The following is a 12,969-nucleotide window of genomic DNA, read 5'->3' as shown; positions in this document are numbered from 1 at the left end:
GATATATTTGACGTTATTTATGTCTTGAAGCTTGTTACAGGCTTTTTGTCACCAGTGTTGAGAATAACTGTAGAATGCTAACAGAAGATATTTTGAAAGACAGCTTTAGCTAACTTTTCAAACATAAGGAACAACTTTTCTATTATTTAGTGGTGCAAAGAGAAAGAAAAAAAATCAATGTAATTCCACAAAAAACATTTTTTCAGCTTTTCCAGTTAGATCCTAATTCCCACTGTAAAAGTAAATTCTCCCGTGCTTTTACTTCTCTTCCATGTTTGAAGTGTTCCTTCATAATGATTTTTACTTTTATTTTTTTATTAGTATTATTGCAAAGTTTCAACTATTGCCTGCAGGGTTTTACTTTTTATGGCTTTGAGTTTTGACTCTCAGATGCTGTAGAGCAAAGCAGACAATATACACAGTGTTGTGTGTGTATATACATATGGATATGAAATGTTCGAGTCTCGGTGCTGGCAGGAGTTGTAGGTGAGTGGGAGTTAATGAACAGTGCTCTCTTCCACTCTCAATACCCATGGCTGAAGTGCCCTTGAGCAAGGCTCTGAACCCCTAGTTGCTCCCCGGGCGCTGGATCTATAGCTGCCCACTGCTTCGGGTGTGTGTTCACGGTGTGTTCACTTCTAACTGCTGTGTGTGTGTCTGCACTTGGATGGGTTAAATGCAGAGCACCAATTCCGAGTATGGGTTACCATACTTGGCAAATGTTATGACTTTCATACATTATTTCAAAATATAGACTGTTACAAACGTTTTATGATAGGGAAGGAGAAGACGGTAACTGGTGAACATTTAAATATTTTAAGAATAAAATATACACTAAATAGCACTACAGCCCATCGCAGACAACTGTCTCGCACAAACAGAACCAAAACAAAAAATAAAATCCAGGCCTGGTCCTCTCTCGTCTTGCACTGTTGTTCCTCCTCCTTTTATCGTTCCGGAGCTCCTGTGTGGGACTCGAGACGGTGAGTGGCGCAGGTGTCGCGCATTATCATTAACTCCACCGGCCTCACACTGTTTCCACGGCTCTCGGCCCTTCATTCTATTTTTGAGTTCAAAATTCGTACATTTCGATTCTATTTTTAAACTTCAAACGACACAGTGTATAAATCTAATGAATATGATTCCATATGGCTTTGACATTTAGCGTGCATAGTTTCTTTGATTGAGCATCATTTTTGTCTCCTGAAGTGTATGATTGCAGCGTTAGAAATGAAGATGACAAAAACAGGTGTTTGCAATTAAAATATCAAGCAGTCACTGCCTAAACACCTTCAGTTCTTCCTGCTTTCTGAAACTTCAGATGTGGCATTACAGCCGGCAGACCTGGAACATCAAATGTTAATTTCACATTGTATCAAGAGTAATCAAAGAGCACTCACACTTGTTCATTTTCTTGGGTCATTTTAAATGTTTCATGGAATTGAGCCGACAATTATCTGTGATTAGCTATGGTTTCTAACGTGACCTCCTTTAAAAAACCATGAAATGCCATTTAAACCGAGTGCTAATCGGGATGTTAAAGTTTCATTATCCTGAGACAGCAAGCTACACACACACACACACACACACACATACAATTGGTTCTGCTTCTAAATCAGAATATACTTATTTATAAGGAGACTCAATATTTAGAATAGCATACTATACTATGGATATGATATACTGTCCATAGTATGTGATTATTCTGTATGCATGGAATACCAGGGTGACCTGAATATTTGTCAAAATGTGTAGAAAGCTTCTTGAGCATACTTTGACAAATATCCAACCCAGGCTATTGTAAAAATGTGACTCTGCCTACATTTAATGAAATGTTGAAAGGTTAAATCTTCATTGTCCCTTTAGAAATCACCACTGCCTTATGTATCAATGATTGTCCTGGCTTAATCCATCCTCCAGACGTCATGTTCATTGGTTATTATTTATTTATTTTTTCAAATGCATTCACTTCAGTTATCCTGATTACCTGAAACAATATTTAATCCCATGCATCTCCTCATATAGTTTACGCCATGGAGATCAAATATCTTTTGTTGTCCCTAGAATCAATAACGAAAGTGGCAAATATTCATTTAAATCTAATTCAGTGGAAAGTCATTGTTACATTGTTGAATAAGTATTGTAACATGAATAATGTGAAAGATGCATACCGTTGTAGGGTTAGAAAGCCTTCTGAGAGTTCTGTGTATGTGTGGGTGAATGACTGTGTTGTCTTGTTTTTGTACTGACTTTTATTGTTTTGATGTATTTACTGCACTGCTGTATCTGGCGCTTGTGTATATATTTGTGAAAATTGAGGACCCCCTTGTAAACGAGAAGATTCATCTCAAGGGGCTTATCCTCTTAATAAATTTTATTTTTTGAGTTTGACGTGACATACAGCCAAGTATGGTGACCCATACTCAGAATTCATGCTCTGCTTTTAACCATCCTAAGTGCACACACACAGAGCAGTGATAACATGCACCCCGGAGCAGTGGGCTGCAGCGCCCGGGGAGCAGTTGGGGGTTCGGTGCCTTGCTCAAGGGCACCTAAGTCGTGGTATTGAGGGTGGAGAGGGAACTGTACATGCACTCCCCCCACCCACAATTCCTGCCAACCCAGGACTCGAACTCACAACCTTTCAATTGCAAGTCTGCCTCTCTAAGCATTAGACCACAACTTTCCCATGTACTGTACCTATACACACTGCAGTTTCCAGTTGAAAAGAACACTAGAGGCAGTAAAATGGCAACAACTTTTATTCCCTTTCACACAAATTATGATTATGAGGCAAATTATTGATAAAGAAAGACCATACTTGATGTGGAAACAAATACATTTTGTAACTTTGCATTACATTAACAGCTCTATATGTATGGCTTTTTTGATGTAGTAAACTTGCCCGGTAGCCCACCTGGTACAGATTTGGGTTTACAAAGTTTTGCACTCAGGAATGATTCTGTTAAATACATAATACAATACAATACAAGTCATGAGAAAAGAACGCAAAGGCATGGTTTCATTTTTATCTCACATTTGCTTGTGTAACATTACCATTTAGGTTTAGGGTAGGACTCAGTATAGGTGGTGCTTTAATTTTAAAAGTGAGACATTAAACTTAAGTAATGCCATGATACGTTCAGCAACCCACCTATACTGCTTCACATATTAATTTAAAAAATATAATTGCCAGTATATACTTCGAAGTAATCAGTAGGTAATCAGCTAGTTTTCAGTCTGCCGCGTTACATACAGTAAAACAAGCACAGCTGTGGTGAAGGCAGCATTATAATGGCCATAATCCAGTGTACACAGTGACTGTTTAATCTAGGAAGTGTCAGCTGTATCACTCCAGTTGCTTATTCATTCTTGTGCAGTCCAACGTTGAAACCAATTCCCAGCCACTTTCAATTATATTGAGAGACACCAGGGAAAATAACGTTTGAAGGGGGAGGAACAATAACAGGTGCTCAAGGTTAAGAGAACAGTGCAAACACCAGCATGTCATAGTGTGAAGCTGGAAAGTGTCACTGTAATGGAGCCAAGGCTCTGGATGTGGAAATTACTTTTTGTAGGCGTTTCAGGATATTGTGCATGTACAGTATGTTAAAGCTAGTACACTTTCTACTGTATGTTATTCTTGTAACTATGATTTTTGTTTTGTAGGAAGATGGTCCTACACAGTCATAAGTCACAACAAAATTGTGAAATAGAAGCATGCTATGCAGGGAGCCTGATATTTTTGTTAAGGGGGGGGGGGGGGGGGGGTGAAATGCTCGTTTTCACTCAATATCCTGTTAATCTTGAGTACATATAGAGTAGTACTGCATCCTTCATAAATCCAAAAAGTCTTTAGTTTTATTATATTCATAAGAGAAAGATAGTCTGTACCGATTTTTCCCGGAAAAACACGACCGACTGGAGGCGTGACATGTGGGTGGAGCTAAAGAATCACGAGCGCGAATAGGCTTTTGCGTTGAGAGCATGTGGAAGCTGTGACATTACCGTGAGGGAAAACCCATCATCCAAAACAAACCATGGCTTACAGTCAGATTCAGCCGTTTATTTATGATCCAGAATCAGATCCAGAGGCTGAAACTGAACGAAAGCAGCAGCAGCAACGACTCGCTCCGAGCGGGGCTTGAACCCGGGTCTCTGCATCATCCTTAAGAAATAAACGATACACAAATCCATCGTCAAACTGGGCCTTGTGAACAAGCATCTTCGAAATGCAGGGAACAAACAAAAACACTTGCACAACTCCGTTGATGCTCTGTAAAAATAAACTCAATCCAATGGTCCCTTAATGCTGTTTTTTTTTTTTGGTAATCTGTGCAGGGTTGTCTTGCCCTGGCAACCAGAAACACACTTCTTTTGTGACTTTTCGCGACGCTCTCGCTCTGATCAGTGAAATGTCTGTGCTGCTCAGCCTCGCTATATGGGAGCGTGCGCTCTTCCAGCAGTTTTTTGGGAACAAAAATACTCCTTCAAATGTACGACTTAATTTTTGAAACTTTGTCCATGTTTAGCATGGGAATCCAACTCTTTAAAAGTGTAAAAAACTCAGTATGCATGAAATAGCATTCCACCCCCCCCCCCTTTAAAACCATTTCAGGATAAACACACATTCATAGATTCTTATGAAAAAAATTAGCATGCAGCTCCAGTTTTGCAAGAGTTGGTTATTTCGCACAAAATAAGCACAAGGAAAATTGTTTCTGCTTGATCAGCCAGCATTTCACAGACATACACAGTACATTTATTAAAGGTTCAGTCCCTCTGGGGTTACCTGAGGTTAAGTAACTTAATCAAGGGCACACAGGTGGTAGCGCATGAATCTTCCCTTGTGCATCTTGCTTTCACGTATCATCCTGAATCTTTAACAACCATGCCACACAATCCTACTAATTAACACAAGATCAGTGGAAACATGTCTATCTTCCTACACTTTTCACTATGCACAATTGAAAGCATAAAGGTTTGCATATCATTTACTATAGTTTCAAACTACAATGGACACTAGTGGAAACCAATTCTATTTATTTTTACACAAATCATGATATATTATATCAAAGCAAAATACATTTAGACATTTGTATCAAATAACCAGCTCTATATATATGGCTTTTCCAGTGAAAAAAAACTTGCTTGGTAGTTCACTGTACTTGTGCTGCATAAAAAGAGAAGAGAAAAGCTTAAAGACTATAAGAATATAAGCAAGCTATAATGGCATGGTTTCTTCTGCAAAGTTGTTGTTGTTTTTTTATCTCACTTATTTAATTATTTATTTTATTTTATTTATATTTTACACTATCGGTTGGGTTTAGGGTAGGGTTTAGTAAGTGCTTAGAAGCAGCGTAATATCATTTCACTGTTTTTTTGTGAGTCTGAGGTGCTATTGATCCCTCTTGAGTTTTACTTGTAAATTTGCCATAGATATATTGTATTGACCACAAACCAGATAGATTTCCAAAGAATACAAACACTTTCTACTTTTGATTAAAAACTTACAAAAAGACGCTTCTCTTTTTCAGAAATCAAGAGTGTCTACATTTGAGAAGATGTGGGCTTTCATGAGCAGCAGGCAGAGCACGTCGTTTGTCAAGTCCATAGAAGATGGGATTCAGAGAGTGTTAAAGTCAGACTACGCCCTTCTAATGGAGTCAACGACCATTGAGTATGTGACACGCAGAAACTGCAATCTCACGCAAGTCGGCGGCATCATCGACAGTAAAGGTTACGGCATCGGCACCCCAAAAGGTAAAACCACCAACCATTATGACACATATATTTCTGACTCTAATTGGATGAGACACACTATAATCAGTTGTACTGTAGAATGGTAATATGTGCACACATTTGACTCTACTTAGATAGTTTTTATCTCACACAATTGAGATAGATTTTGGTGAAAGAATTACTGTGTATTTAGGACTTTAAACAATTAACAATGTAAATATTAATTAAATTCAAGTTTGTTCTATATAAGAAGATTGTTTCCGTGCTTTTCACATTATGTAAGTGAAGCTGTGGTCACGGCAGACTTTATGCTCTATTCACTTCCATTCTTGTGCAGGTGAATCAAAATTAAAGTTAATGAACTCTGACCTGTGAATATGCATAGTACATTTGACATTTGACTAATAGCAGATGTAAATACTGACCTCTTAGCTGAATTAATAGAACTTAAAGTCTGCATAATTTGCAGTGTTGTGGGCTTTGAAGTCATATTACATGCTTAAAGCCTTGTGTGACTGCAGATTTACACAGTATATATATATATATATATATATATATATATATATATATATATATATATATATATAAAAACAGCGTGAAATGGAGTGGGTTACACTGTGTGTTTGTATAATGCTTTGTTGAAATGCTAGAGTGAGAGAGAATTATTCCACCTTTCAGATTTGTCAAGTTTATTAGTTAGTTGATAATTAGATGACTTTCTTAAATTAAACCTTTAGAAAAAAAACAAAAAAAGATTCTAATCTATTAATAAATTTCTTTCAGGCTCACCATACAGGGATAAAATCACAATTGCCATCCTCGGTATCCTGGAAGATGGCCGTCTTCACATGCTCAAAGAGAAGTGGTGGAGCGGCAGCAGCTGTCTGGAAGACGAGCGGTATGAAACGGGTCCCATGGGCATCCAGAATCTGGGCGGCATATTCATTGTTTTGGCGTCCGGTCTGGTGCTGTCAGTGTTTGTGGCTATAGGAGAGTTCATCTATAAGCTGCGAAAAAATGCAGAGCGTGAACAGGTGAGATTGATTGGAAATGGATATTAACATATGCTGCTTGACTAACAAAGAAAAACACAATTATCAGTTGCGTTTAAACTTTCAACCCAGCAACTTGTAATGCTGTAGCAACTATGCAGAACTATCAACAAGTTCCTATCAAACCTCCCAAAACACTCCCACAATACCCTAGCAACCACCGATAAGACCCTAGTGCATGCCTTGCAAGGGCTTGTGCAGATTCACAGATTTTAGACTTTCTGAAATGAAGACGTTCGGCACGCTGACTAAAGCTGAGTGTTCATTCAAACCTGATAACATCACAGAATGGATCTGTTATTTGAGAAAAGAGATGACTAACTGATCAAACATTAAAAAGCATAGCAAGCAAAACGCAAATCACTTCCTTTTTATGTAGACACATTTCACAGATAAGATGCCAGTGCTGGAGGTTGACATTTAAACCACTTTGATCATGTACTTGAATGTAAAAGCACACTCCAAAATGGGAACTTTTTTATTTTATTTAATTTTTTTATCAGACATCTCACCTCAAAATGAATTATATTCTCTACTGAACTGGAACAGTGTCATATTTCCCCACATGTTGGAGGTTATTTTAAGGAATGTTTTTGGTCTTACTGATTTAGAAGCAGCTATACACTGAAGACTGAATTATGTAAAAGGTAACATAAAAAAATATAAATCTATTGTTCTGCTCAAAATAAACTTTAATATTTACATTTACATTTAGCCATTTAGCAGACGCTTTTATTCAAAGTGACTTACAAATGAGGAGAATGGACGCAATCAAAAACAACAAAAGAGCAATAAGTGCTATGACAAGTCTCAGTTAGCTTAACACAGTACACGTAGCAAGGGCTTTTAAATAATATCATAAATAAAAAGAAAACAGATAGAATAGAAAAAAGATTATAAAGATTATAAAGCTTTTAATAGAATTAGAATAGTGAGCGCTAAAGTTAGAGTATAATTAAATTGCATATATGAACAACATGTAGAAAACAAAAGAAAACTTGTCTTGAACACAAAGTTTACTTAACTTTGTATATCTTCTGTATAATGCTATACTACTAAAGTATTATTACATTTATAATATTACAACATCTATTTCAAAATAGCTGTTGTTCAGTAACTTATTTTTTTAAAATATTCTAAAAAATATATTGGTGTACACAAAAAAAAATGTAGCATTGACTACAACATTGATAATAATCAGTAATGTTTCTTGACCACTAAACCGTCATATTAGAACAATTTCTGAAGGATCATGTGACACTGTAGTCTGAAGCAATGTTGCTGAAGATTTTGCATCACAGAAATAAATTAATTTGTAACATATATTTATATAGGCAACATCTATTTTAAATTGTAATAATTTTTTTTTATTTTTAATTGTTTCTGTAGTTTTGATAAAATAAATGCAGCCTTTGTTAACATAAGAAACTTCTTTCAAAAGCAAGGCTAGAAAAAAAAAAATAAAAAAAAATAATATCCTGACACACTCAGTTACTTTTAGCTCTCTCCCAGAATGGCTTCCTCAGCTAATGGACGTGAACGTACTTACTTCCTCTTTTCTCTTTGTCCCCCCCCCCCAACCATGTCCCTTTTTTTCCATCAAGAGGACTTTCTGCAGTGCGGTGATGGAAGAGATCAAACTGTCGTTCACATGCGAGAGACGGGTGAAACACAAGCTCCACCACCAGCCGCCAGCCATGGTGAAGACGGACGCAGTGATCAACATGCACTCCTTCAACGACCGTCGCCTCCCAGGAAAGGACAACATGAGCTGCAACACCGCGATGAAGCCCGTGTATCCATGACTTGCCTGGGCGACGGCCACCTGAGGCACGTCCCCGGCGCCATGCCGGAGAGCAGGGACTACGGCCCTGAGATGATTACAGCATTCACCATCAACCGCAGAGACATCCGACACCAAATGGCCAGTCAGAACGGTGGCAGTAGCAGCAAACCAGGTAGTGACCACATCCTCAAACCAATGTATCCCACCATGCCATTGCGAGAGGGAGGCCGATCAGTATCCTTCCTGTGAGAGCGAGCCACATCTGCGAAACTATCCGCACCCGAATCTGATGTTTACAAACGGCATTCAAAAGCGAAGCTCAGATCTGACTTGAAGAAGCCCCCCGATCAAACGAAAATATATGTTTCTCATTGGAACAATGTGAAAATGTGGAAAAGAGGCTTTTTTTTTTGAGCATGGCAATAAATGAAACTACGGACAGACTCAAATGGAAGTAGTTTCCTTAGAGTATCATTTATAGCACATCAAGTTACTTTCGAAGAGTTCTGACGATTTATCTTTTGATTTCGTCAAAATGCTTCGGCGTTTTGGTGGGGACGCAACAAAAAAAAAAAGCGTTGTGAATGCGATGTACATTACAGGTAAGCGTCGGACCGTAAGAGCAGTTTAGTTTAACACTCTGCACCACAGCAGTCAGCGTGACCTGCTAGAATAGTAGAAAACCCTTAGACAGCAAGTTCCTGAAGGCTACAAAGAGTGTAGCGACATCCTACGCTCACGGAAATGCACAAACTAACAGGGTTGATTTCATTCGAGCCACCTAAACAAATTGAAAAACGAGTAAAAATTCTGTACGGCAGTTTTGAGCAAGACTTGTCCCATTTTGATTTATTCATGCTTCATACATTGCCAGCAGATGTTTTTTACACAGCCAGATCTAATGGTAATGACGGATAAACACAACAGTTGCCAAAGATCTGTCGTCCAAATGGATTTAGACACTTGAAACACAGCTTCCCCTACAGACAAGAGAGCGAGTGACATGTTGCCTCCGCTGTGTTTGTTAAATGAGTTATTCCTGAGAATCACAGCCCTCATATCAAGAATACTCGCTTCACATGGTACATACAGAGGATTCGACAAAAACACAGAGCTTGCCGTATGGTAGAGAGATAATACAAAGGAAACTAAACCATTTTAAGATATACATGATTGAGAATGTCTCTTGCTGAGTATCTGTTCGACAAGTCTGTTTTGATTACAGTGGCTTACTCCATCTGCATCTGCATGAGACCTTTCAGTGTCAACTTGTTTGAATCACAGAATTTGTAAATGGCGTGGCCTTTGTCAGAAAATTTTATAAGAAAACATCAGGGTGTTTTTTTGTTTGTCTTATTATTCCATCTTTCATTCTTGTTGTTGTCACTTTTTTTTGTTCTTAGATTACTTAAAACAAACTCAATGAATGTGCTTAAAGGGATACACTTAAATTGAAAATCACATAGTTACAAAACCTTTTTTATTTAATTTTTTCTTCCCTGAAACACAAAATAAGATGTTGGACAGTGTTTCAGCCACACTTATCTATACAATGAAAGCTCAAAGTGATTTATACTGCCAAGCTCAAAAAGGTTAAAATGCACCTTAAACCTGGCTCTGCCATGACATAGAGAAAGATTATCTTGAATAATGAATTTAGCATTTTGGCATGTTTCTCACAGATAGCTCTCATGTAGTTGCAAATAATATACAAGTATAGAATAATTTTAAGGCCCATTTACACTAGGAACAAACTATGCCAATTACTATATTAGCGTCCACACCAATGGAATGATAGCTGTGTCAAAAAGTGTAATGTTCTGTGCGCATACAGTTTTGTCGTCTGCTGTTTTAAATGCTAAGCTCTTAAGGGTGCATTAACGTGGTTTGATTGCTTATTCCAGACCAGAGTTTGACTGATCCCCTGTCCACACACCCCTGCTGGAGTGTGTTCACACGGTAGTTTTTGGTTCCAAACCATGGTACGTTTGCGTCATCAGAGCGGTAGCTGTTTACCTCTGTTTCTGGGTAACAACTATGCAGAAGAAGGCAAAGCAAATGGATGCTTGCTTCCTTTTTGTACTTAGAAGTTTGAAAAATTGTTTCCAAAGCACCAACACAGAGCGGGACATGCGTCTATTTATCTTGACTATCACACAGGTTTCAGAAGAATTCTGGAGTCAATTTATGAGAGCAGAAATGAGATACAAATTACCTCATAGGAAAAAGCAAGTGAGCATTGAGAAAATACATAAATGCACAGTTTAACCAATATGTCATTAATAGCAGCTAAATCCCAGCTCAGTTGAGTACAATTGTGTTCAAATCAGAAGGAGACTGTACCAGAGTTCGCATTAACCATATCCCAGATCATCCTTTTTAATCCCAAAACACACTGCGAGATTTTCGGCTGTCCCAGACAAAAGATTAGGATTGTGAAACAATTGTGGCGATATCTGTGATTAGGCTCCTAATCGGTGGTCCTATATCGTAGAGTGAAGGAGGTTCAAAGACACCCATTGTCAAAGTCTTGCGACCAAAGATAGCCTGCAGTACAGCATGATCATTGCACAGTGTGTTTGCTGGTACGGTTTACTGACCAACCAATGAAAATGTGACGTGGCGCTAAAACTGTTTACCTTAAGCTCTTATCCAAACTGCTAAAGTGCGATTTATCATGCTCTTTTTGTTTAGGCTACCACTAGGTAACATGCTGATGACGTTGTAATCGTATATAGTAACGTAGGTCGTATTGTACTGTATGAGTTAATAGGTGTCATCATTGTACAGTCTACACACGTCATAGCCAAGTTTATGAGAGCCACATCACACTTATATGTGACATGCATTGATCTTATAGAGTTGCAAAATTGTGCAGTGTGTCACGTGGGTGCGCATTCAGAATACAGTGATCCAAATTAACCAAACTCTGATTTAAAATTAATCCATGTACAAACCAAAAGTCAGGTGGATTCTGATTGGGTATCAGCTGAAAAAAAAAAAACGTTTAATTATAGTTATAACCTATGGTGTTGGGCCTATGGTGCCTTTATTGTTATTGTTGGAGTTTGGCAGACTGAATAATCTCCCGCTGAGACATTCTTGATAAAAATGTATTTTGGGTTTCACAGAAGAAAGAATATTCACCCCTTTGAAATTATATTAGGATCAGTAAACAATGACAACCTGTGGGTGACTCGGCCCAATCAAAAATTCATTTTAAGTGAATTCATTGATTTCTTATATTTGTACATGTTTTCTGTACACTTTTTATCTGTAATAGCATTCCTTAATCATCAGGTATGTTCCACGTTCCATGTGTATTGTTCATATTTTAATTCCATCATTTAGGTGTGCTTCATTTCAAAGTATTTCCCTCTGTTCTCAAATTCATTTTGCATGACTGTTCTCCTCCTGTATCCAAACCTGACATTAAGATTTCAGATAATCACGATGCTAGGTGTAAGAGGGTAAACGGGCTTTCACATTTGCAAATTTGATTCTTCATTCAAGAGAGTGATAGCTACAGTAAAACTGCAATACAAGCATGTTGAACATCAAAACTGCAATACAGATGTACGAAACTGGATCCTCTCATCTCATCTTTTTTTTTCAAATGAGCATTTAGTGATGGTTCTCATAGGTAGTTGAATCCATGTGTTGTCTACATATGGGAAACTCTACTAAGCTACTAAATGTTCTCATGATGAGGTGTAGGTGCTAAGAGTCTTCACCCGCTGCCCACCCGCCCACGGCAGCTCGACCAATGACAGACCTCTGTGAGGTCAATCTAACGGACTGTGTCGAAAACAAAAGAAAAAGCAAAAAAAAAAAAAAAGCATTTTTGTGTTTTTATGGTGAATTGTGTATCGATCAGAATAACTCCACGTGAATCGATGTTTCTTTGGTGAAAGCTCATTGTATAAGTGTTATTCAAATTCTGTGTAATTTTAACACTCTCTTGCAAAGTAGGGTATATATTAGATGAAGAGAAAATTACTGTATTTTGCTAAATACCGATGATTTTTACCTGTATTTTTTTCCTCAGCTCTTCTCTTCTTGATAATTTGTGCAATGCTGTACTGAGTGTGGTACATGCATATTGTAATATAGGATCTACTCTTGAGAAACTAAAAAAAAAAAAAAAAAAGAACGATAATTTAAAGCCCCAGGGCCCCAGTTCCAGCACATTCAGTACCATTGATAGAAGGAGTTGATAGGAATTCTGAGTGATGTTATGTGAGACCTCCAGATATGCTACAACATAATGCACTCATATCAGATGTATATAAATATGACACATAACAGAATACTCAGAAAAGTATATGTATACCGTGTAATTTTCCACAAACACTCATCAAGCATAATTGGCTTATGTATTATTATTTT

General features: G+C 37.7%; 1 protein-coding gene across 1 annotated transcript in view; it reads left to right on the top strand.

Annotated features, from left to right (window-relative positions):
* Window positions 1-12,418, top strand: part of grik3 (glutamate ionotropic receptor kainate type subunit 3) — a 132,023-nt gene extending 119,605 nt beyond the window's left edge. The window contains exons 14-16 of the mRNA XM_026284710.1: window positions 5,538-5,763; window positions 6,526-6,776; window positions 8,401-12,418. Of these exons, the coding sequence (XP_026140495.1) occupies window positions 5,538-5,763; window positions 6,526-6,776; window positions 8,401-8,829 (906 nt within the window). The 3' untranslated portion in view covers window positions 8,830-12,418. The remainder of the gene's footprint in view (window positions 1-5,537; window positions 5,764-6,525; window positions 6,777-8,400) is intronic.
* Window positions 12,419-12,969: the final 551 nt, after the last annotated feature.

The sequence above is a fragment of the Carassius auratus genome, chromosome 16 (genome assembly GCF_003368295.1).
Source record: "Carassius auratus strain Wakin chromosome 16, ASM336829v1, whole genome shotgun sequence".
Taxonomy (NCBI): Eukaryota; Metazoa; Chordata; class Actinopteri; order Cypriniformes; family Cyprinidae; genus Carassius; species Carassius auratus.
The sequence above is the reverse complement of the archived record's forward strand: the minus strand, read 5'-3'. Positions and strand labels throughout refer to the sequence as shown.